Source organism: Salvelinus alpinus, chromosome 17, assembly GCF_045679555.1.
Source record: "Salvelinus alpinus chromosome 17, SLU_Salpinus.1, whole genome shotgun sequence".
Lineage (NCBI taxonomy): Eukaryota > Metazoa > Chordata > Actinopteri > Salmoniformes > Salmonidae > Salvelinus > Salvelinus alpinus.
In genome coordinates this window covers 19,681,437-19,706,774 of record NC_092102.1, presented here as the reverse complement: position 1 = coordinate 19,706,774, position 25,338 = coordinate 19,681,437, and the positions used below count along the sequence as shown (strand labels likewise).

The 25,338-nt window shown below is 42.2% G+C and overlaps 1 protein-coding gene across 3 annotated transcripts in view; it reads right to left on the bottom strand.

The window, feature by feature from the left end:
• LOC139542395 (inactive dipeptidyl peptidase 10-like) overlaps positions 1 to 25,338 on the bottom strand; it is a 39,340-nt gene that overhangs the window by 11,503 nt on the left and 2,499 nt on the right. The window contains exons 2-15 of one of the 3 annotated variants that reach the window (XM_071347786.1): positions 19,235 to 19,349; positions 18,236 to 18,331; positions 17,534 to 17,628; positions 16,772 to 16,843; positions 10,199 to 10,251; positions 9,503 to 9,584; positions 8,988 to 9,108; positions 8,282 to 8,436; positions 8,058 to 8,155; positions 7,805 to 7,928; positions 7,447 to 7,488; positions 7,213 to 7,317; positions 6,812 to 6,903; positions 311 to 358 (exon numbers count right to left, since the gene is read on the bottom strand). In XM_071347786.1, coding sequence (XP_071203887.1) covers positions 311 to 358; positions 6,812 to 6,903; positions 7,213 to 7,317; positions 7,447 to 7,488; positions 7,805 to 7,928; positions 8,058 to 8,155; positions 8,282 to 8,436; positions 8,988 to 9,108; positions 9,503 to 9,584; positions 10,199 to 10,251; positions 16,772 to 16,843; positions 17,534 to 17,628; positions 18,236 to 18,331; positions 19,235 to 19,349 — 1,298 coding nt within the window. The remainder of the gene's footprint in view (positions 1 to 310; positions 359 to 6,811; positions 6,904 to 7,212; positions 7,318 to 7,446; positions 7,489 to 7,804; positions 7,929 to 8,057; positions 8,156 to 8,281; positions 8,437 to 8,987; positions 9,109 to 9,502; positions 9,585 to 10,198; positions 10,252 to 16,771; positions 16,844 to 17,533; positions 17,629 to 18,235; positions 18,332 to 19,234; positions 19,350 to 25,338) is intronic. The other 2 variants (XM_071347787.1, XM_071347788.1) reach the window with 2 other exon arrangements.

The window sequence follows — 25,338 nt, the reverse complement described above, 5'->3', positions numbered from 1 at the left end:
TGCGCTATATAACCCTTCAGCTCACACCTCACTTCTCTGACTATCCACCTTCTCATGAAACCCAAAAGTTGTTGAGCCACCATTGCTTTGACTTGAATTTCATGTAAACTAGTTTTGTTTCGTTGGCTGCTAAACTAAAATCTTTGTCTTAAAAATCGGAAATTACATTCTGTAAAACAAGGGTATGTTTAAATAACTAAAACGTCTTGATTTGGGAAATAAAGCCAATTTGACTTCATCAGTCAAAGCCAGCCCGCCTTCAAAGGAGGAAATTCTGGATCAAGTAGTTTTTGACAGGGGATGGCCTCACCTGTACAGGTGTCTGCTCTGTCTGGATTCTTCTGTGCTGAGGAAGTAGCTGCAAACGGAGAAGACATAGTGATGCAGTCAATAGGAAACAGTCAATCAACTCCCATCTTCCAGGACCGCTGAATGTGGAGATACTGTATGTTAGTCCACCTGGTATTTATGATTTACACGCTTCACTCAACAAATTCATGGTATCAGTTGATTCGCAGACACTCTCAATAAGGGTGAATTACAGAACATGCCCAGTGATTTGAGTCTGACTTTGACTCCATTGTCTATACAGCAGAATGTACAGTATATGAATGCTGTGCAGTATGAGTGTCTTGCTTGGAGGCAAACATCCATGCCAGCCACCACATGGGCAAATCCCAGCTAGCACATTTGGTTCCTTGGAAATTGTGGGAAGGTATGTTTTTGGTTTCACATTGGTTGTGGGAACAAAGCCATGAGTTTCCTGACTGGTAAAACTGAACGTTTTGTAAACGTTTTGAAAACAGAAGTGATAATTTCTCCTGTTCTGGGAACATATATTTTTAGGTTGCAGGGAGGTTCTAAGAACATTTTACTCTGGTTCCCTTAAAGTTTTCCTATATGTTATTTGGTGGTTTTCAAAATACTTCCATAAAACTTTCACTGAATATTTCAATAAGACTTTCAATAACACTTCTAGCTTATTTTGCATACAATTTTCTGAACTCCAAGCACACATAATTTTTCTCTCTTTTTCTTTCTTTCTTTCTTTCTTTCTTTCTTTCTTTCTTTCTTTCTTTCTTTCTTTCTTTCTTTCTTTCTCTCTCTCTCTCGGAGGACCTGAGCCCTAGAACCATGCCTCAGGACTACCTGGCCTGATGACTCCTTGCTGTCCCCAGTCCACCTGGTCGTGCTGTTGCTCTAGTTTCAACTGTTCTGCCTGCGGCTATGGAACCCTGACCTGTTCACCGGACGTGCTACCTGTCCCAGACCTGCTGTTTTCAACTCTCTAGAGACAGCAGGAGCGGTAGAGATACTCTGAATGATCGGCTATGAAATGCCAACTGACATTTACTCCTGAGGTGCTGACCTGTTGCACCCTCGACAACCACTGTGATTAATATTTGACCCTGCTGGTCATCTATGAACATTTGAACATTTTGGCAATGTTCTGTTATAATCTCCACCCGGCACCGCCAGAAGAGGACTGTCCACCCCTCATAGCCTGGTTCCTCTCTAGGTTTCTTCCTAGGTTCTGGCCTTTCTAGGGAGATTTTGCTAGCCACCGTGCTTCTACACCTGCATTGCTTGCTGTTTGGGGTTTTAGGCTGGGTTTCTGTACAGCACTTTTTGACATCAGCTGATGTAAGAAGGGCTTTATAAATACATTTGATTGATTGATTGACATAGAAATACATTTCCTTAGGCATTAATCATGCAAATACATGTATTTTTTATTGTGACACGGCGTTTGTGAAATTTGAACTTATGATCTTCTGTTCTCTATCCATGGAATTAGTCCACTGCGTTACCAGAATGGAGCTAGGGCGCATGTTTTTTTATACATACAAAGCTGTATTCAAACAAGCTTTTGTTTCAAAGGAAACAAGCACTCATTAAGATCAGGTGTTGCCAATTAGTGGGCGTGGCCAACACACTTAACAAGATAGAATTTTGTTGATGCTGAGAATGGAATGTATGTTTTTAAATAACATTCTTAGAACGTTGTTACTCTGAATATTACTAAAGTTTTCTTGTGTTTTTTATGGAAAGTTTTCTTCATGTTATGAGAATGGAATTTTTTGTTTATAAATGTGAATGAATATATATATACAGTGGGGAGAACAAGTATTTGATACACTGCCGATTTTGCAGGTTTTCCTACTTACAAAGCATGTAGAGGTCTGTCATTTTTATCATAGGTACACTTCAACTGTGAGAGACGGAATCTAAAACAAAAATCCAGAAAATCACATTGTATGATTTTTAAGTAATTAATTTGCATTTTATTGCATGACATAAGTATTTGATCACCTACCAACCAGTAAGAATTCCGGCTCTCACAGACCTGTTAGTTTTTCTTTAAGAAGCCCTCCTGTTCTCCACTCATTACCTGTATTAACTGCACATGTTTGAACTCGTTACCTGTATAAAAGACACCTGTCCACACACTCAATCAAACAGACTCCAACCTCTCCACAATGGCCAAGACCAGAGAGCTGTGTAAGGACATCAGGGATGAAATTGTAGACCTGCACAAGGCTGGGATGGGCTACAGGATAATAGGCAAGCAGCTTGGTGAGAAGGCAACAGCTGTTGGTGCAATTATAAAAAAATTGAAGAAGTTCAAGATGATGGTCAATCACCCTCGGTCTGGGGCTCCATGCAAGATCTCACCTCGTGGGGAATCAATGATCATGAGGAAGGTGAGGGATCAGCCCAGAACTACACGGCAGGACCTGGTCAATGACCTGAAGAGAGCTGGGACCACAGTCTCAAAGAAAACCATTAGTAACACACTACGCCGCCATGGATTAAAATCCTGCAGCGCACGCAAGGTCCCCCTGCTCAAGCCAGCGCATGTCCAGGTTCATCTGAAGTTTGCCAATGACCATCTGGATGATCCAGAGGAGGAATGGGAGAAGGTCATGTGGTTTGATGTGACAAAAATAGAGCTTTTTGGTCTAAACTCCACTCGCCGTGTTTGGAGGAAGAAGAAGGATGAGTACAACCCCAAGAACACCATCCCAACCGTGAGGCATGGAGGTGGAAACATCATTCTTTGGGGATGCTTTTCTGCAAAGGGCACAGGGCGGCTGCACTGTATTGAGGGGAGGATGGATGGGGCCATGTATCGCGAGATCTTGGCCAACAACCTCCTTCCCTCAGTAAGAGCATTGAGATGGGTCGTGGCTGGGTCTTCCAGCATGACAACGACCCGAAACACACAGCCAGGGCAACTAAGGAGTTGCTCCGTAAGAAGCATCTCAAGGTCCTGGAGTGGCCTACCCAGTCTCCAGACCTGAACCCAATAGAAAATCTTTGGAGGGAGCTGAAAGTCCGTATTGCCCAGCGACAGCCCCGAAACCTGAAGGATCTGGAGAACGTCTGTATGGAGGAGTGGGCCAAAATCCCTGCTGCAGTGTGTACAAACCTGGTCAAGAACTACAGGAAACGTATGATCTCTGTAATTGCAAACAAAGGTTTCTGTACCCAATATTAAGTTCTGCTTTTCTGATGTATCAAATACTTATGTCATGCAATAAAATGCAAATGAATTACTTAAAAATCATACAATGTGATTTTCTGGATTTTTGTTTTAGATTCTGTCTCTCACAGTTGAAGTGTATCTATTATAAAAATTACAGACCTCTACATGCTTTGTAAGTAGGAAAACCTGCAAAATCGGCAGTGTATCAAATACTTGTTCTCCCCACTGTATATATTTGTATATATTTTTTTTTTTACATTCCCAGAATGTATAACGTTCTCGGAACAATTTGAGAACATGACTTTAATAGAACCATTAGGAAATCTGTAGGAAACGTTATGATGAAATACTGAAATTCCCGCAGAAGAATGTTGTTTCTTAACGTTCCATTAACTATTTGAGAACGTTCCCAAAGTCAAACCAGTTGGAGAACGTTCGTAGAACATTCCCAAAATTGAAATGAAATGTAATCATGTTTGAACTTTTAAGAAACATTCTATTAAAGTAAATGAAATACCAAAATCTCAAGTTCATTAAATGTGCAGAAAATGTTCTACAGCCAAGCAACTATTCTGCACCATTCCCAGAAAGTTGTGGGAAGGTTGTATGCTAAACAACCATGGGACAACCACGCTCTCACCAAGCTCTAAGAAACAAATGGTTCTGAGAACGTTATGTGCTAGCTGGGTTTGGACTTTGTGCAGCCATCTGGCTACACCTTCCGGTTCCCATCATGCTCCATGAGGATGATGCTAGCACACACACACGCACACGCACACACACTACACCTCAATTTGTCAAAAGCATGAAGGACTTGTGCCCCGAGCCTGGTACTGACAGAATAAAACAGTGGACCGCTCAGTCGAATACCATCTAATCCTGTCTTGTTCAGTTTCAGCTGACTTGATCTGATCGAAAACAAAGCCAGATCTGTTTTAAGTGAATACTACATGTTCTCTTTAACTTAGATCCATTAACTTTTAGGGATCATGGGCTAATTCTTTAAAAGGGCAGTAATACCCGTATGTGTTTTTCTGTCCTAATCATCGTTCTACGACAGTAGCCTACTTGCAGGTCTGGGTAAGTTACTTTCTAAATTAATCTATTACAATCACTAGTTAGTTACCTGAACAACATTTTTTATCAGTGATGTAACTTTTGGATGACCAAACGTTAGTAACATAATCTGATTACTTTCAGTTACTTTTTTGATTACTTTCCCCTTATGAGGCATTAGAAGAAGACAAAAAGGATCCATCAAACACATTTGGTGTATTATAGTGGTCTCTGACTTGTGGTCAGACTCGCTGACCACAATGCTGAATTGAATGTCATTGAGAAAACAGAAAGATGTCATAATGTATTTTTTTTAGTGAACAACCTTTCTAAATTTAAAAGTCATCCAAGTAATCATCTAGTTTTTCAAAAGTATCTGTAATCTCATAAAAATATGTTTGCTTGTAATGTAACTGATTAGTTACATAAAAAATAAGAAGATTACATGTAACTAACAACATGTAATCCGTTACTCCCCATCCCTGCCTACTTCTCACTTCTAGTCATGCAAAGCAAATAAATATAAGCCCATATAGTTTTAATGACAATTCCTCATAATGAAATACTTTGCCCCAGCCTTTAACTATGCCTGTATAAAATGTTAAACATGTGGGTTGATTCTAGCATCTAATTGCAGAGGCTCTCACATGCAGTTGAAGTCGAAAGTTTACATACACTTAGGTTGGAGTCATTAAAACTCATTTTTCAACCACTCCACAAATTTCTTGTTAACAAACTATAGTTTTGGCAAGTCGGTTAGGACATCTACTTTGTGCATGACACAATTTTTTTTTCCAACAACTGTTTACAGACAGATTATTTCACTTATAATTCGCTGTATCACAATTCCAGTGGGTCAGAAGTTTACATACACTAAGTTGACTGTGCCTTTAAACAGTTTGGAAAATTCCCGAAAATGATGTCATGGCTTTAGAAGCTTCTGATAGGCCAATTGACATAATTTGAGTCAATTGGAGGTGTACCTGTGGATGTATTTCAGAAAAAAGAAAAAGAAAAAGAATTGTAGACCTCCACAAGTCTGGTTCATCCTTGGGAGCAATTTCCAAACGCCTGAAGGTACCACGTTCATCTGTATAAACAATAGTACGCAAGTATGAACACCATGGGACCACGCAGCCATCCTACCGCTCAGGAAGGAGATGCGTTCTGTCTCCTAGAGATGAACGTACTTTGGAGCGAAAAGTGCAAATCAATCCCAGAACAACAGCAAAGGACCCTGTGAAGATGCTGGAGGAAACAGGTACAAAAGTATCTATATCCATAGTAAAACGAGTCTTATGTCGACATAACCTGAAAGGCCGCTCAGCAAGGAAGAAGCCACTGCTCCAAAACTGCCATAAAAAAGCCAGACTACGGTTTGCAACTGCACATGGGGACAAATATCGTACTTTTTGGAGAAATGTTTTGAAACAAAAATAGAACGTTTTGGCCATAATGACCATCGTTCTGTTTGGAGGGAAAAGGGGGAGGCTTGCAACCAGAAGAACACCATCCCAACCGTGAAGCATGGGGGGTGGCAGCATCATGTTGTGGGGGTGCTATGCTGCAGGAGGGACTGGTGCACTTCACAAAATAGATGACGTCATGAGGAAGTAAAATTATGTGGATATATTGAAGCAACATCTCAAAACATCAGTCAGGAAGTTAAAGCTTGGTCGCAAATGGGTCTTCCAAGTGGACAATGACCCCAAGCATACTTCCAAAGTTGTGGCAAAATGGCTTAAGGACAACAAAGTCAAGGTGTTGGAGTGGCCATCACAAAGCCCTGACCTCAATCCCATAGAAAATTTGTGGGCAGAACTGAAAAAGCGTGTCCGAGCAAGGAGTTCTACAAACCTGACTCAGTTACACCAGCTCTGTCAGGAGGAATGGGCCAAAATTCCCCCAACTTATTGTGGGAAGCTTGTGGAAGGCTACCTGAAACGTTTGACTCAAGTTAAACAATTTAAAGGCAATGCTATCAAATACTAATTGAGTGTATGTAAACTTCTGACCCACTGGGAATGTGATGAAAGAAATAAAAGCTGAAAGAAATAATTCTCTCTACTATTATTCTGACATTTCACATTCTTAAAATAAAGTGGTGATCCTAACTGACCTAAGACAGGGAATTTTTACTAAGATTAAATGTCAGGAATTGTGAAAAACTTAGTTAAATTTTTTTGGGCTAAGGTGTATGTAAACTTCTGACTTCAACTGTACATGTTATGCTATGTAGCATCACACACAGAGGCTCTCACATACATTTTTCCGTTGTCCTCATCCAAGGCACACAGCACAGTGACATCCCAATTCCCGGATGTAAGAAAGCGAGGAGGGACAGAGGGGATGGCAGGCTGTGTCACATTGAAGGAGAGAGAAAGAGAGGACGATGAATACATAAACAGACAGACTGCCAGTGGAGAGGAGATGCAGAGAATAAAATTGTCAGCGAAATGTAGAGTTATTCAGACATACAATTCAGATACACAGTCACAGATACCTAAAATAATCACTGCCTAGACAAGACTTCAGTTCTCTGCTATTAAAATCTGTATAATCACATACTGTTGTATGTCACTCCGTTGAAGGCTTAACAAGCAGTCTGATATTAAACCATTGGAGGATGACACAGGGGTATAAAACTTTATTGCCCTCACACTGACCTGCGCAGGGACACTGGCAATGTGGCGGAACTCCCCTCGGGCACCCTGCTTGGCTGGCAGTGTCAAATAAAACCAAGAGCCATCGGATGAAAACAATGGCACCTCCTGTTGGACGAATGAGACAGGCATGGTCAACAATAACAATCCAGGAACTATCACAGGTGGGTCGATTGAGACTGTATCAGCATACCAGTTTCAATGAGTAGCAGATTTTGGGAAATGAGTGACGCCTACCTGTCGTTGGTTTTGCATTAAGTCCATGACCATTGTGTGTTTCTGTGGAATTAAAACAGAGATAGAAAATAAAGAAAATGTATCAACATAATTAAGCAGCCAACGTTAATATTGTAATGAATCCATAAGGACTGGTTGGAGAGAGATGGCAGAGAAATGCTGCAGCGGATCATTGGAAATTCATCACAGGAAGTATAATTGACCTTATTTAAGCTGGAAGGAAGAGATATGGTGGCTTAAGAAAATCAATCCATACCCGCCAGTGTGTAAAGGAGATGAAAATGCTATAAAAGTAATGCATTGCAGCAGAGCGAGGAGACCCTATTGAATTACTGTGAAATAACCTTTGACCTCTCACCTCTGAACATGCCCCTGTGGTAGCATCACACACACAGAGCTCTGATTGGTTCTGGGCCCGGTTCAACCAACGCACCACCAGACGAGTGCTGCTGATCCACTTCACCATGGAGATGTAGCTGTCTCTAGGGAGACGTTTGCAGAAAAAAAACACAAGAAAAGAAAGTTTCTTGGACAGTAAAATAAAATATAAACGTTAACAACATTAGTCCTTAGTTGAGCTACAGTATGAAGTTATATTTTGGAGATGGTACCTGGCCCTGAGAGAGTCTGGAGGGATCATCTCTAGAGTGTGAGCTGGACCATAGAGATTCACCACAAACAGGCTGACTGTGGGGATAGTGGAGCCAGCCTATTCACACAGACACACAGGTTCAGACTATTACATTAGTATAACATTAGTTAGATGACATGACAGTCTTGGAGCTTTTACACATTGCATTATTGGTTAATTATATATTTTAAAATCAGTGTTTACCTTAGGGTAAGGAAAGAAAACATTGGAGGGATAGACTCCACCCAGGAAGTAATGTATCTCCATTAGGGGTGTGGCAGAGTTGTTGATGGTGAAGTATGCCAAGCGAGCGCCATCTTTGGACCACCAGTGGGCAGAGTAAGTCAAGAGCACTTCCTCTGTAAACATTTTACAAGAGAACAATACACATTTGTTACTCATGGAAGTCCAAATGTTACGCATTGCCAATAGTGCAAACAATGTATCAAAGTCATATATTATCTGCAATACCATACATCTCAGGGAGAAGCTTTCAAAACGACAAACCTCATTTTGCAAACAGTTGTCAATTTTGGAACAGTTGGCAACAGTTGGCAATCAATGGCTATGATAGAGATAGGTTAAAGGAAAACTCCACCCAAAAACTATATTTTGGTCTTTGTTTCATTAGTCCATTGTTGACATAGTCCCAAAATGTCTTGCTTGTCAGCACTCAAGTTTTCAAGATATGCGTCTTTCAAAACACAGAAATCATCTCAGTATGTTGCATCATATGATGCAAAACGCAGCAGCATGTGATGCAAAATGCATCATACAGGGATGATTTCTGTATTTTGAAAGTTACATATCTTAAAAACTTGAGTGCTGACAAGCAAAACCATGGACTAATTTAACAAATAGAGTTGTTTTCCTTTAAGGTGTTAGTGGATGTTGCTGCAGTATCTCTTACCCTCATACATCCAGTCGGATAGACCATTGACCACCAGCCCCTCTCTGCCTGTGGATGTGAGGCGTAGGGGCTTACTGGTCATGGCTGGCTGGTAGTAGATATCTCCTTCAAACACATAGGCCTGGCAGCAACAGAGAGACAGTACCAATCCATTATCAAAGCAAGCAGATAGAGAGCTCAGTGTTGACTGGCTGAATCAAACGTCCTATTGACTCCAAGTGGGAATGCATCAGCCAGCCAAGTTAGAGGCCAATACCTCTCAGCTTGCCACTGACTGAATGTGTTGAAGTGCCATTGGAACCCAAACATTGCACTGAAAACACTTTACATTCACAACACATAATCCAATATTAATCTGCAACAAACACTGAAATGTTGTTTTTGAATCATTATAACTCAAATATTAAACACAGCTAAATAGAGATGTTATAGATTTGTTGTGGTGTTAAATGCATTTCTAGTCCACCAGACACAGTTGAGGTGGGATGCAGAATGAGTGAGAGCTGCTGCCTTACCAGCTGGTTCCCCTGCGGTCCCCAAGCTGCGTACTGTATCCCTGCCTTCTCCCCCGCTGGAGAGTTAAGCTCCAGCAGGTCCCTGGGACAAACACAGAATCCCTCCATTAGGAACGAACAGCCTCTCTAAAGCCACTAGTGGATAACGGAGTAGAACGTAGATCCATCCATGCCTGTTCATAAGCATTTGATAGATATCGTAAAAAAGACAAGATGCAAATGCAAAACCATACAGAGATTGAGGTCGGTTCATGCAATGGATCAATACCTCTTTCAATGCATTGGAACAGCACTATGTTCCTCCTAAAAACAGGCAGGCATCTTGTAACAAGACATTACCAGGCATTTCATTTTTTGTTAAACGAGCAGATCCTTCTGAATTTCTTTGAGAGGCATTGATGCTCCTCACAAGGCCCAGGCTTTCATCCGCAGATACAGGGAGCTCTTCTTTACTGGTGGGCCAGCAGGTAGGAGGATTCTCTGACTGTCAATTTCCCAGTTTACTCTGATAGTTAACGACAGTCAGCGAGGACAACGTTAAGAGTAATGGATATGTCTGACATAACAGATGACGTTCAGATGAAAAGAGACACACTTGGAGGTGCTTGGTCAGTCGAGGCCAGGGCCCGCTTGCGTTGGCAATACACATGCCCAGTGCAGCCCATGCATTAGCATTCATGGATCTACAGTACCTACCCATTAGCCACATTGTAGATGGCATAGGATGCTGTAAAGGACTGAGAGAAAACCTGTTGGAGGTAGAGGACATGATGGGCACAGTGGTCCAGAGTTACTCAAGAACACACTTAATCTCAAGCACAGACACACGCACTACAGTTAGACCATAGGACAATCCAATTAAGTGAATGAACAACCAACAATTCCATCAATCACATTGCATCGTCGCAAACATCAGTTCTAACTACCCAGTCAAACAGCTCAAACAATGATAACCCAGTCTCCTAACAGAGAATAGGAGACATTAGAGGAATGATGTCATGTGAGGATGAGAAAGATAGGGAGTATGTCTTTCTCTAACCCCTAAGTAACATAATTACAGCCAATATCCCTCAGATTGAAAAAGATCCAGAGTGGTAACTCATCTTGAACAGTGATCAGCTAGGCATGCTGAAGAGGACACTCCATTTCTAAAACAAAGACTTGAAGTGTGTTGTTTGCCCTCTAGCTTCTTAAAGAAGCCAAGGGAAAAGCTTTGGAAAGTGTGTCCCTAATGTAATTGAATGTCACGTCTCCGGAAGCATACTTAACAGTGCAATTGGATTACTTCCCATATTGTTAGTCTTCTAAACTGAGAAACACAGAGAGGCAAAGGAGCATGACTGTAAAAAGAAGGGCTATGCTTCACACCAGAAAATGTCAACCTGAGAGAGAAAGGTCACTTTCTTACCAGCAGGACATTGCTTTTGAGGAAGAGGCCACTGCACCCAAAACAAAACACAATAACAACAGAAAACAGTTAGATCTGAAGAAAACGGAGGCCCCGAAGTAAAGGATGAGGGTCTGAGCCAGATGAGTTCACGGCTATTTAACAGGTCACAGAGCGAGCAGTGTGGTGGCAGTGTAACGAGACGAGTCCCTCCCGCTGGGTGGAGGGGTGTCGCCTTATCATCCGCACTCTGGTTAATTAGCTCTTTAGGAATTGTCAACAAAGAAGACAAAGATATGGCTCATCATTTATCATTAGGGGAGGAAAGAAGGATAGTGAGTGTGAGGAGGGGACTGTGTGTTTGTGTGTGGCCGTGTGTGGGCGTGCATGTGTGCGAGCGTCTGTCTCAGTGTGTGTGTGGGTGCATGTCTGAGAGCGTGCGTGTGTGTTACAGTTTCTGTGTGTGTACGTGGGCGTGGGCCTGTGTCTAATAGAAAGAGAATGAATTCTAATGTGGCCGCTAAGTAGGTAAGTCATAAATCTTTCCCCAGTGTTCAGCCAGATTGTTCTGCTCCCCCCATGACTTTACCCCAAATGGAGGAGCCACACTGTAAACAGACGAGACCAGTGTGTGTCTGCTCACGTGGGACCTGGCGACAATGGGACAGTAATGAGATTACAACAGTCCTTGTATGAGGCGAGATGTTGGTAGGTATTGTTGCGCTGCAGTAGGGTCATTCCATCAATTAGGCACCTTTTGAGAAGTGTAACTTGATTTTTTTTTAAGTTAGATTGTACAAAATTGTAACATTATGTCATAGAGAGCACATGTTCAACTTCATGAAAAACACTTTCCCCTCTCAAGAGGTTAGCTCCATTGGAATCAGGCATCCCACAGCAAAACAAGCTGAAATTCACTAATTTCATTAATCTGCTTGGACTGTCCTCATATTTAGCCTCACAATGAAGTGTTGGACATTTTCTTTTCAGGACAACCTGGGCTGCAAGTAGAACACAAACGAATTTGACATAAACAGTTGCATGCATGAGTTTTATTGATAAATGTCAATAAAACAAATTGGTCTGCCAAGCAAAAACCTGATAAAAAATGTATTTATATGAATGCTGTAAGAATAAAAATTGTTTGCTCAGTAGGAAATGAATATCCAACTAGTCAGTGACAACTGTGTGGAGTTTGGAGTTTGTGACAGCAACTATGTGAGCTTATTACAGTATTATAGACACTATATCCTGGGATTTCCTATGATCTTCTATGTAGAAGAACCCCTTAACCTTCTAGCGACTCTTGTGTGGCTTCGGAGTGTCATAGAGCAAAATAGGTGCGTGTTCGCAAGACTCTCTGCTTTTCATAGATAGGTCATAGTAGTTTGTAACTAAAACTGTTCTTACTTGACAGACGTTTTTGTGAGAAGAAAATGTTTTTGGGATCCGCCCTTGTCTCATAAACATCGCTCTAACTCAGTTAATCACACCAACTAATAAAATCAAATCTTATTGGTCGCATACATGTATTTATCAGATGTTATTGTGGGTGTAGCACAATGTATCAGCGGATGCAGCAGATGTAGACGAATCCAGGAGGTTAGAAGTCCAAAACGTGCCGGCATTACCGTGGGACCAACAAATTACTATAGTAAGTGCCTATTACGTTCCAAATAAAGTAACAGGGTTGACCGTTACAGGGTTGACCGTTACAGGGTTGACCGTAACAGGGTTGACCATTACAGGGTTGACAATTTCATCTTAAATCAACCATAAATCCACTTGTTTTTCAAACATTTCTAGCCTGTCTATCTGTGGGTAACAGGGTTGATGCGTTTTGCTCGACTCGCTCAGTTTTCCACCAGAAAACACCAGAAAATGGCCATAAAATGTAGAACCAGCTCACCTGCTTTTACATTATGATTTGACTATTAGATGTTCAATGTTTCTATGGATTCTTTTTAGAGTGTACAAAGCTGTCATCAAGGCAAAGGGTGGCTATTTTGAAGAATCTCAAATATAAGATATATTTTGATTTTGCTTAAAACTTTTTGGGTAACTACATGAATCTATATGTGTTATTTCATAGTTTTGATGTCTTCACTATTACTCTACAATGTAGAAAATAGTAAAAAACCCTTGTCTGAGTAGGTGTTCTAAAACTTTTGACCGGTAGTGTAAATGAATCACCAATCACATGAAATAAATAATAATCTTCAGAAATAACGTTCTCAAAACAACAAAATAACGAGGGCTTAACAATGATGGTGAAAAAGTTGAGAAATCATGGGGTTAAGTGGGTTAACATCTTCCTAGAATTCACAGAGGGTTCACTGATGGTCATGTCAAAATGCTGCATTTTGTCACTTTAGTAAGTCTTCATTCATAAAAAAAATCAGATTTATTGAAATATCCATGTGGTCTAGATTAAAGGGGAATTAATTTAATATAACAGGCTTTTAAAATGCAATATTGGTGCACAATTTCTACTTTAAACATCAAAGGGACGCAAAAGGGACTCATTTTGTGGAATGACCCAGTACACACAATAAAGGGATAATAGATTTCTTCCCCCAGCCCATTGTTAGTACTAAACCTGCATTTCTCTCTGGTAGTGCCTCAATATACTGTCTTTGATACAAGCACTTCATTGTCTGTAACTGCAGAGCAGACCCAACTCTCCAGTTGTATTTCCTTTCTTTCTAAATTGCACAGTCTTGGCAGTTTCCACCTGTCTGGCTCTGGCTGCATTTCCTCATCCCTTCCACTCTATCTCCATCCATCCTCTCCTTCCCCTCTTTTTGTGTCAAACAAAGGGAACAACTCTCACAAGCACTGACGCAAACACACGCATGCATCAACGCACCCACGCACACACGCAAACACACACATTTATCAGCCTATTGGCAATTTTGAGGAGAGATTGAAACCTCTTCTACACAGGAGGTTTGAATATGTTCTCTCCCTTATGCCCCCCTCCCCCGCCACCCCTACTTCTAACTATACCACCTCTCTCAAAATCTATTTATTTTCGCCCACTAGGCACAAACCTCCCCAAAGCCTCACAGCTAATATGAAATCCAGGGGATAAGCCTTTCAACTTAACACACAGCCCACTCATCCATTTCCCACCACTGCAGCCCTCTCCTCTAAGCATCCATCCCACTCATTCTTTTACACCCCTTCTGATTGATTTCGATTGGACAGGGTGATCTAGGGGCGAATGGTGCGTATCAAATATTTGTTCTCCGCCTATTGCTACTGCGTCTCTCTCTCTCTCTTCTCTCCCTCTCTTCTCTCTCTTTCTCTCTCTCGCTCCCTCCCACCCTGCCACCCTCTCTCTCTCTCCCTCCCACCCTGCCTCCCTCTCTCTCTCCCTCCCACCCTGCCTCCCTCTATCTCTCTGTCTCACTCTGCCATTCTCAGCGGCACACCGCTCCTCTCCCCAACAAGAAAGCCTGTGCTTGCGGCAAACGGCTATTGTCAGCAGAAAACCCCTAGAGATAGAGAGGAAAAAGTGAGGTAGAGATAGATAGAAAGAGTGAGGGAGTGAGAGACAGGCAAAGACTGATCTTGTTGCAACCTGATCTGTTTCACCTGTCTTGTGCTTGTCTCCACCCCCCACCAGGTGTCTCCCATTTTCCCCGTTATCTCCTGTGCATTTATACCTGCATTTTCTGTTTGTCTGTTGCCTCTTTGTCTTGTTTTGTCAGGTCTTACCAGCGTGTTTCCCGGTTCTCCTGTTCTCAAGTTTTGTTTTCTAGTCTTCCCGGTTCTGACCTTTCTGCCTGTCCTGAGCCTGCCTGCCGTTCTGTACCTGCCTGACTCTGACCTGGTTTAACAACCACTGCCTGCCCTCGACCTGCCTTTTGCCTGCCCCTTTCGAATATGAAATATTCTGAGAATCAAACTGCCTCCTGTGTCTGCATCTGGGTCTCATCCTCGTGATAGATCTGACTCCATTTAATATTATAGTAAAACCAGGTGCAATCAAGTATTATGCATTTAGCTAACTAAGATCAAGAAATGGTCATGAGAAGCGAATGCAAAACACAAGTATTATTTAATAACTTTGTAAAATGAATGATACCATTATACAAGGCATAATGCTTAAGTTACAAAGCATTACAAGCCATTATTCTAAGCATGATCAGAGAGGGAGAGAGAGAGAAGTCATAGCCTGAAAGGCCATGTCCCAAGAGTCCATGGGGTGGAGAGAGTATCTCACCAGCGCAGGTCAGGAACAAAGAAGAAAAAGACAATGAATCTGAGACGCCTTTATAACATCTGAGCTGTTGACCAATGGCATTACTGTAAAGTTAACCTCCAATCAGATATCAGACCTACAGGATGTAAAGACAACAGAACATCTGCTTCTCAAAGGTGACACAAGCGAGGGTTGGAGAGCAACACAGAGAAGGCTGAATTACTAAGACAACACAAAGGAAATCCTTGCATACAGTGTAAAGTCACTTTGGGAGCTGGGCCGCCCTACAAAAGGTATACGGTATGATCATCAACTACTAAATAAGAGAACTTAGGAGAGCAGATCCTAGAGCTGAGCGAAAGAGTGAGGGAGAGAGAGAGAGAGAAAGAAAGAAAGGGAGGAAGAGGGAGAGGGGAAGGGGGAGAGAGAGGATGAGGGAGAGAGAGAGCAGATCCTATACACTCAGAACAGCAATATATCTGTTCTGGGCTCTTTAATAAGGTGGAAACTGTGCTGAAGGCACCCCCCCATTACCCGTATATTACACCTCTTGCTCCCTCCTTTGGGGAAACGGGAAGCTATTTATTAAGCGAGTGGATATTTACAGAAGGAGAGGGTCGGCGGGGGAAACAGGGAAAGCTATTACAAGGGAAAGAAAGATGAGAAAATGCATGTGTTATTAGAGTTGTTTGTTATGCTGGGGTTTGCCTCAAACCACCTGCAATTGTGCATTATACATTAGACTCTGGTATAAGCTCCTCATTAACATTCCCCACCAAACCAGCAGGGCGATTTCATTACTGCATGCAGCTCCAACTTTAACACCCCATCTCCCTCATCCCATCTCTGCCTCCCCCTCCCCACACACTGCTATCTACATCAAACTGATCCCTCTCTCTCAGCCATCTAATTCCCTCCATTCTTCTACACCACTTCCCCCATAATTACCTAGTCTGAATATTCCCCATACATTTTGCCAGTGATTTGACTATTGGCTGTGTCTGAATAGCATGTAAAACAACAGACTGCTGCAGTACTGTAGTAGCATCACTAGTTCTCTATTTTAAAAAGCGCATTCACACATAGGAGGACCCTGTACCGGGAAGAATCTACTTTCACCATGCTCCCACCTAATCTCTCTCTCTCTCTCTCTCTCTCTCTCTCTCTCTCTCTCTCTCTCTCTCTCTCTCTCTCTCTCTCTCTCTCTCTCTCTCTCTCTCTCTCTCTCTCTCTCTCTCTCTCCCGCTCTCTCTCACTCTCTCTCTCTCTCTCTCTAACTCTCTCTCTCTCTCACTCTCTCTCTCTCTAACTGTTTCATAAGGGACTTTCCTCCCCCTCGTTCATTCCACTGACTGTAAAGGCTGGATTAGAATGCATGGCATTATTGTACTACAGCCACCATGCTGTGCGGAAACAGATGTGTCGTTAGTCGCAACAGAAACAGATTTGACTCAACTGATTTTCTCTGAGGGTCTGGAATAAGTTTGTGGCGCTGCTGTGCAAAACGGTGTGTGAGTGAGTAGGAAACCACATTGCATACAAGTCATCTTTGGTGTCATTGGGTATTACTATGGCTGTGAGTATGATAATTGATCAGAATGATTGACACTGTAAAAAATACAGCAAGAGCAAGCTATGAGCATGTTATTTGGTCAAAACAAGCATCACTCACTGGCTGAATGTTGTATGCCAACAGGACAAACCTCTTGTCTGCAGACACATGGAACTTTGTGGTAGTCAGGTCCTGGAAACACGGAATGAACAATATATCAACAACATGCATACCTCCTGAAATGAAAAGATACACGTGTCAGTAACTTACTTGGATCTCATATTAGCCTTAACCTTCAAGAACAACATCGCCTCGGGGCTCATATGGATAATGTCAGGGATTGCACTTGGAAAGCCATGGCCCTAGGTGCAGTATCCCTGCATAAATCATCCACTGAACGCTAAATACTGGTGTAGGCTATCAACTACAGTGTGGAATTAACATAGCAACAGTGATGATCAACTAGTGAGAGCCAGAGAGGAGACTTGTCTCCATCTTGACAACAGAATCCCGCGTAGCTCCTAGGCAATGACCCAGATAGGTTTTTCAGCATCGCTTTGCCAAACCAGGCACTCTTCAAAATGAGGCCCTTGCAAGAAAAATCTCTTTGAAGCCATATGTTGAGGGCTTCAACTGAACAGTGAGGGAACCAAATAGACCTCCTCTACATAGCTATATTAGAGTGAAAGTTACTACTGCTCTTTATTTTTTCTAAAACTACAAAAGTTTGAACAGTCATTCTGTATCCTCTCTCCATCTGGGAGGCCCTGTCAGTCTATTGAACGGACCATTTGTCTGGGTGACTCTGTAATTGAGCCAATCAATAGTGGAATAAGTCTCCTCTACTGTAGGGCCCCAGGGGCGTAACGGGCCGTTACTCACCAGGGAGCTGTTGTCCAGCAGGGTAGCTGTGAGGTTGGAGTGGAGGCTGTAGGACAGGACATAGCCCTCTCTGGTTCTGAGAGCAACCTCATTCTCTGGAAGGGACAACACAGGTCCAAGGGAAATGTGAACCTTTTAGTTGGTTCACTCGATTACAACATGAATGGAAGTTTGCATAGGCTTCCCTACACATGTTGTATCTTGTTCCCCTCCTTCAGGGTATCAAGGTTTATCAAATCACATTTTATTGGTCAAATACACGTGTTTAGCAAATGTTATTGCGAGTGTATTGAAATGATTGTGCTTCTAGTTCCGACAGTGCAGCAATATCTAACAAGTAATATGTAACAATTTCACAACAAAAACCTAATACACACAAATCTAAGTAAAAGAATGGATAAAAATATATAAATATATGGAATAGCAATTTCAGAGCGGCATAGACTAAGACGCAATAGATAGTATAGAATAGAATACAGTATATACATATGAGATGAGTAATGCAAGATATGTAAAAATGATTAAAGTGACATTAAAGTTATTAAAGTATCCGGCACATAACTGTTGGATATTTGTTCCTACGTTTGACAGTAATATCTCACTAAATCTCCTGATACTGACATGAGTCAGCTGTACTTTCAGATATCAAACAGGGGCAGCAGGCTAATCTGGGTTAGCTCAGATAGAGCTAGAAGCTCTTACCATTCAGCCAGGTCACACAGGGGTCGTGAACTGTATACTTCTCGTTCGCCAGATCCTCCATGGTGATATGGGATTGCAGTAATAGATGAGACTCATCTTCCAGAAAGAGAGAGAGACAGAGAGAGAGAGAGAGAGAGAGAGAGAGAGATAATATGACATTTGAAGTGTCTCTATTCCTGTGGAACTTTTGTGAGTGTAATATTTATTGTTCACTTTTGTTTGTTATCTATGTAATTTGCTTTGGCAATGTAAACATATGTTTCCCGTGGCAATAAAGCCCTTTGAATTGAATGTTGAGAGAGAGAGAGAGAGAGAGAGAGAGAGAGAGAGAGAGAGAGAGAGAGAGAGAGAGAGAGAGAGAGAGAGAGAGAGAGAGAGAGAGAGAGAGAGAGAGAGAGAGAGAGAGAGAGAGAGAGAGAGAGAGAGAGAGGGAGAGAGAGAGAGAGAGAGAGAGAGAGAGAGAGAGAGAGAGAGAGAGAGAGAGAGAGAGAGAGAGAATGGGAAAGTGGGAGAACGCTAATGGGGATAAACCCTCTGTTTGTGTACACCATATCCCCCCAGGAATGAACATGAAGCTTGCTCTATTTCACACAGTCCAATGCACAGCTGTTCCTGGACAATAGCCTGTTCTTAGCATAGCACTGGAGTCTCTGCTTTTGTCTGAGTGTCTTTTCAATGCAGAGGAACTTTGTGTTTATCCTCGTTGGCTTGTTTTGTCCTACAGGTAATGTTATTGTTAATATGTTTGTCTGATGGAAAGCCTTGTGAGTCCGTTCCCACTCCTCCTCCCACTGCATCCTCTCACCTCCTCTCTCTCTCTCCCTCTCTCCCTCCCTCCCTCTCTCTTACTTCCTCTATTCTTCCACTCTCCCCCTTCACTCCATCCCTTGCCTTTATTCCCTTCTGCTCACCCTCCTGCATTCATATTCTCTCTTTCTTTTTTACCTTTCCTTCCCTCCCTATTCCTTCTCTTCCCTCTCTCACTCTGTGTCCTCTTACCAGGTGTGAGCATGATGACTGAGAGGATGACCAGCGATAGAACACCCACAATCACCACCATGGCGATCGCAATGCCCTTCCAATTCCGTGGTGGACCAGTAGAAGCATGCATGTCCTGCCAAGAGAAACACACACACATACAAACACATGCACATACACAGTGATGAGCGTTGTGACACACACACAGCTGAGGGAGAGAACATTAGTGCTGCTTCATTTCCGTAGCCTCACAGCGAGGTTTCTCTGTCAGACAAGCGGATCTACTGTGCAGGCTACAGGGAGACTCTGGGGGAATAAGAGCTGCTCACAGCCTTTCACTATGACAGCAATCTGTGTGATTTAGAGTGATTCTCCTTAAAGCAGAGCGAGAAAGTTTGCCAGTGAGAAGCTTGAAATTAATTGCAGACTATATTTTCTGTCATGGCGTAATTTCTCGATACTGTCGCCTCATTTCACCTGTTACAGCTTTAATGGGGCATATGGTAGGGGTTGGGAGGGGGAGGGGCGCACTTTCCATGAAAACTAGAAGACCAGAAGACATTCTGCAAGAAAAGCATTTGTTGGAAACATCTGCACAGAAGTCTGTGGTGCAACATGATAAATCAAACAGACTCGACGGGAATTGAACAGAAAGTTTAAGAACACAAGGTGAAACATAAATAAGATTGGGCATTACAGTACAAGAAACAGCTGCCATAGGAATATTATGTCGGTATATTTTCTTCAGATGCTCCTTCGAGCTCTGCTAGAAAGAGGGAGCCGTGGTATCAGCAATTAAAGATAACGGCAGACGAGCTACTCTGTGATCCCTCCGGGTGTCTGCCTGTCTGAGACCGGACGCTGGAGCCCAATGCTCACTGATGTGTGAGAGCTCAATCACAGAGCAGCCATAAAGCTCAGCCTTCATTATGGCCGCCTGCCTCTGTAGCCTGGCCTTGTCCTTGGAGCCACAGAGCCACGGCCGGGCTGCTGTCCCCCATCACCATCACCTTCCTCCAGGCCTTGATGTGGCCTGGAAACAGCCATGCGGATCGCTAGTTGACAGATTGCTGATCCTCCATCAAGCCCTGTGTTACACCAACTGTATCTGAACCGTCACTATACAGCAACTTTAGCACTCACACACACACACTAATTTATCCTTATGCAATGTACAATCCCCAATCTTGGTCACACATACTCAGAACCTGTCTGCATACTCGAAACTTGTGTGAAATGTCTCACAATGGGAAAATGGGGCGCTAACGAGGAGACAACTCCTATACCTTGACTGGTTGCCAGTATAGATTTTATTTTATTAGGATGCCCATTAGCAGATGCCAATGGCATCAGGTAGTCTTACTGGGGTGTCGTGGAAAATTGCGAGATTATGTTATAGCGCTTGTAAGATTATATTATAATCTTTGTATTGCATTAGAATGGTTGTTTTATTCGACAGAATAGAATCTGTCGACTATTGTGTGTGTGTGTTCCACTGAGGATGGGCCTCTATGAGATAGCACTGACAGAGGAGATTTACGATGTCTTTGGCCAATAAAGCCTAAAGAGCATTCCAGATAGTGAGGTAATGTTTTTGTACTATGAAAAACCAGGAACGAGATTAGAACCTCGTCTTAGAGACCAAACTGAACGATAATTTATAGCTAATGCTATCTGGCTATGGGATACTCCTTTCTCAAGTTAAAGGCCCTTTGTGAAGAGTTCTGTGGTTCGTCATGTAAGTTGAGAGGGGTGTATCTTGGCTATAAAAGATCTTTGTATTCGACTGTAGGGATTCTCAGAATTCATTACAGACACTGAATTGATCTGAGAGTCAAAGGGCTATTGTAAAGCTCATAATATTATTAAAGATGAAATTTAAGTATACCTCTGACTGGTGTGTGGTTTGTAACTCTCCTCATTTGGTAATACAGGAAATTGCTACGACAGGGGTCTGACACATACCAAAACACATTAACACATTGTGTATGTACTGAAATGTACTGTATGTGTAACTGATAGATGCACACACACACTACATGTCAGTACATACACACAACAAGTAGGTCACATGGGGGAGAGGCGTTGTGCTGTGAGTTGTTTCTTAATTTGGTTTGCTGTTCACTTGCGCTACATGAGATGGAAGGGAGTTCCATGCAATCATGGCTCTGTATAATACTGTACATTACCATGAATTTGTTCTGGACCTGGGGACTGTGAAAAGACCCCTCGTGGCATGTCTGGTGGGGTAAGTGTGTGTGTCAGGGCTGTGTGTAAATTAGACTATGCAAACCATTTGGAATTTCCAACACATTCATGTTTCTTATAAAAACAAGAAGCAATGCAGTCAATCTTTCCTCAACTCTTAGCCAAGAGAGACTGGCATGCGTAGTATTGATATTATCCCTATAAAGAGAAAAATGTGCTCCTCTGTTCTGTGCCAGCTGCAGCTTAACTAGGTCTTTCTTTGCAGCACTTGACCATATAACTGGAAAATAATCAAGATAAGGTAAAACTAGAGCCTGCAGGACTTGCTTTGTGGAGTGTGGTGTCAAAAAAGCAAGCATCTCTTTACCGCAGACAGATCTCTCCTCATCTTTACAAGCATTGAGTCAATATGTTTTGACCATGGCAGTTTGCAATCTAAGGTAAGAGCAAGTAATTTTGTCTCCTCAACTTGCTCAATAGCCACACCATTCATTGCCAGATTCAGATGAGGTCTGGGACTTAGGAAATGATTTGCACTAAATACAATGCACCTAGTTTGACAGATGTTCAGGACCAGTTTATTACTGTTTATTACTGGCCCCCCAGTCTAAAACCGACTGCAACTCTTTGTTTAGGGTTGCACTGATTTCACTACAGTAGCTGTGGTTGCTGACACGTATAGGGTTGAATCGTCAGCATACATGGACACACAGCCAATGTCTTATCTTTATTAGATCATCCTGGCTCCGGTTTCATAACACATTCAAATTAAAACCACTACTTGCTGGGCCAGTAGGGACAACACCCACCGCGGTCCAGAGAGATACCAAACCAATCCAGGCTGTAACACAACCGGTTGATAAATGGACATTTATCATTGCTACAGTTGTAAATGTATATATATTATTATTACTATCTCATTCCCTTCTGTTTTTTTTACCTGCACTTTTGGAGCTTGGAGCATAAGAATTTCACTGTACCCTGCGATTACATCTGTGACCCTGTGCATGTGACTAAAAAAATAATCTAATCTAATCTAAAGCAGACACACTGTAATGGTTTTCTTCCTGGGATGAAGGAGAGGACCAAAACGCAGCGCGGCTAGTGTTCAACATAATTTAATAAAGAATATGTGAACACTACAAACAACAAAACAAATAAATGTGAAAACCGAAAACAGTCCTATCTGGTGCAGAACACAAAGACAGAAGACAACCACCCACAATCCCCAACACAAAACAAGCCACCTATATATGATTCTCAATCAGGGACAACGATTGACAGCTGCCTCTGATTGAGAACCATATTAGGCTGAACACAGAAACAGACAAACTAGACACACAACATAGAATGCCCACCCAGCTCACGTCCTGACCAACACTAAAACAAGCAACACACATAAGAACTATGGTCAGGACGTGACACACACACACACACGTGTAGACCCTAGCAGAGACACATGGTTAACCTAATTCCTTTGCTCTGATGAATCTACTATAGACAGTGTTTTGATTTCAAAGTCCTCCCCTAATGACTGCATACAACACTCTGCTAAAACATCCTCCCTAATGGGATGCACCGCGACGGGAGGTGGGGTACATTAGACTACACTTCCAATTAAGGCTGCACACACCGTTGTAAGAAGATAGAGAGGGAGAACCCTGTGCATGCTGGCTGGGGGAAGAGGGAGTTTTGTCAAAGTTGCAAAAGAGACACAGATACAGGAGACAGGAAGAGAATCCCAAGTGTGGATATACACAGCCACCACCGTCTGGGTGGATTTCAGTGATGGTGATGCTAAATCTGAGGAATTGAGGATCCAACACAGCACTGGCTGCCAGAAGAGGTGGACAGATGAGGGATTAGGTCCTGTCAGTGAGCAACCTGCTTCTAGGAGTTTGATGTTAATATCACCAGCAGGCACACTTTCTGCTGACCCAGAAAAGATCCTCATCAAATGAAAATAAATGAATAATGTTTAACACACTCCTCAGTGAGCCATCCCTCCCGAAAGAGAGTCGAGAGGAGCCTCCAGATAAAGCTTTGATGAAGCTGTCAGTCAAACCGACACACGGGCAATCTACTGCTATGCAAAATGTAGATTTGTAAGGGCAACCAACCATGGATCTCTTGGGGAGAGCACCTGCGAGAGTCCCCACAAACATTCCAGTGCTGACTAAGTTCATTGCATCAGTAAGAGGTAACAAAGCTCCACTCCCAACATGGCAAACAGACAGAGCAGATCAAGGGAATTACCCTCAACGAAATGAGATGACTGATACATTGTGCTGCTGAACAAGGTCCAGTGGGAAACAATTAATAGAAAGAAAGCAGCCCGTAAAAGGGACTTTTAGATGGACGGACCACTGCAGAGCGTCCCTCCCCGCAAAATATGACAACTTGTGGAATCACTGGACATGTACATTGACCCCTTCTTCACTGAGAAACTCAACTAACGATTACAGGTAACAGCCTCTTCTTTAAATGAAACACATGCTGTATGTACATTGTAATAAATTCATTTTATTGATTGGCTACAGACTCAATAAGGGAAACCACACAAAATACAATTTGCTCCCAATGCACCAGTGCTAGTTGGTGGGAGATTCCATATGGCTGTTAAAAATTCATGAATTAGACTCTGGGGGATCTCCTTAACTCCTTGTCGGTCTTTCATTGGAACAGGTGGTGAAGATACCACAATAAATCATCTGAAGCAGAATCACACAGCTAGTGAAGCTACTGTTGACACATGCTGACTCTCATCTACATATGGGCATTTCCATGTAAAAGTTCATAGGAGTGTATCAAATTGGGTGTCAAATGAAAGCTAAGACTGTATATTTTTGGGAGATTAAGGCATAGATTCCTTTTTCAACCATTTTCCATCCCCCCCCAAAATTGTCATAGGTAAAGGCTTTGGTATCTGGATAAACAGGTGGAAAAGGGGTCTTAGAAAACATCTACCAGGAAAAGTCTTAAAAGGTATAAGAAATGCATCAAAACACAATAATATTGACGTAAAGACACTTATATTTAGTTTCTGAGAAATTGTTGACCTTCTGTAAGTTGAAGAAATATTGCCTTGTGCTTTGTAATTCTGTTACCAAAACGCACATATCTTTATGATGTTTTCAAATTTCTCTCCCTCATGAGGAGGGAGGATAGTGAAAGTTTACAGAAGTAACAAGTAAAGGTAGACCTATCAATTAGTTATAGGGATTTTACTGATATACATTTTCTTTATGAATTAGTAAATGATTTAAACTCCTAATTCCATTACCAAATTGGTAACGGAACTACCAAAATATCATTAATGAAATTACTGCAACTGAATTGTCTACAATGGGAAATCATAATAGTCACAAACCACAGTTGGGTCACCTGCTACTGTCCTCCCTTCCACTGGCATACTGTTAAGTTCAGCTCAGAATTGTTTTCTTTGTCTTTCTGTTATCTGGTGGTCAAACCAAGAGTGTTAAAACAGTCTGGAAAACCCCTCCCTCTCCCTCTCTCTCTGCCTCTCACTCTCCAGTTAATTTCAACACTCGCGGCTCTTACTGGGAGAGTTGAAATTTGGTCATTCCACCCTGGCCTTGATGTTAACGTCCATAAACGGACCGAACTGGACCAAATCTGAACCTAGCATAGTTTGGATAGCACAGTACAGTGCAGTTCAGTACAGTACAGTGAGTAGAGTATAGTAGAATACAGTAGAATACAGTACAGTACAGTATAGTGAGTAGAGCACAGTAAAGTACAGTAAAGTACAGTACAGTGAGCAGAGGGTGGGGACAGATCTTTTTCCCATCATATTTTGGTGGGTCATAGAGAAAAAAATCACTGTTTTATAGCTCATCTCATGCTATTGTTCACATTTTGCCATGAGGCTTAGACAAAATGTTGCTGTTTTAAAG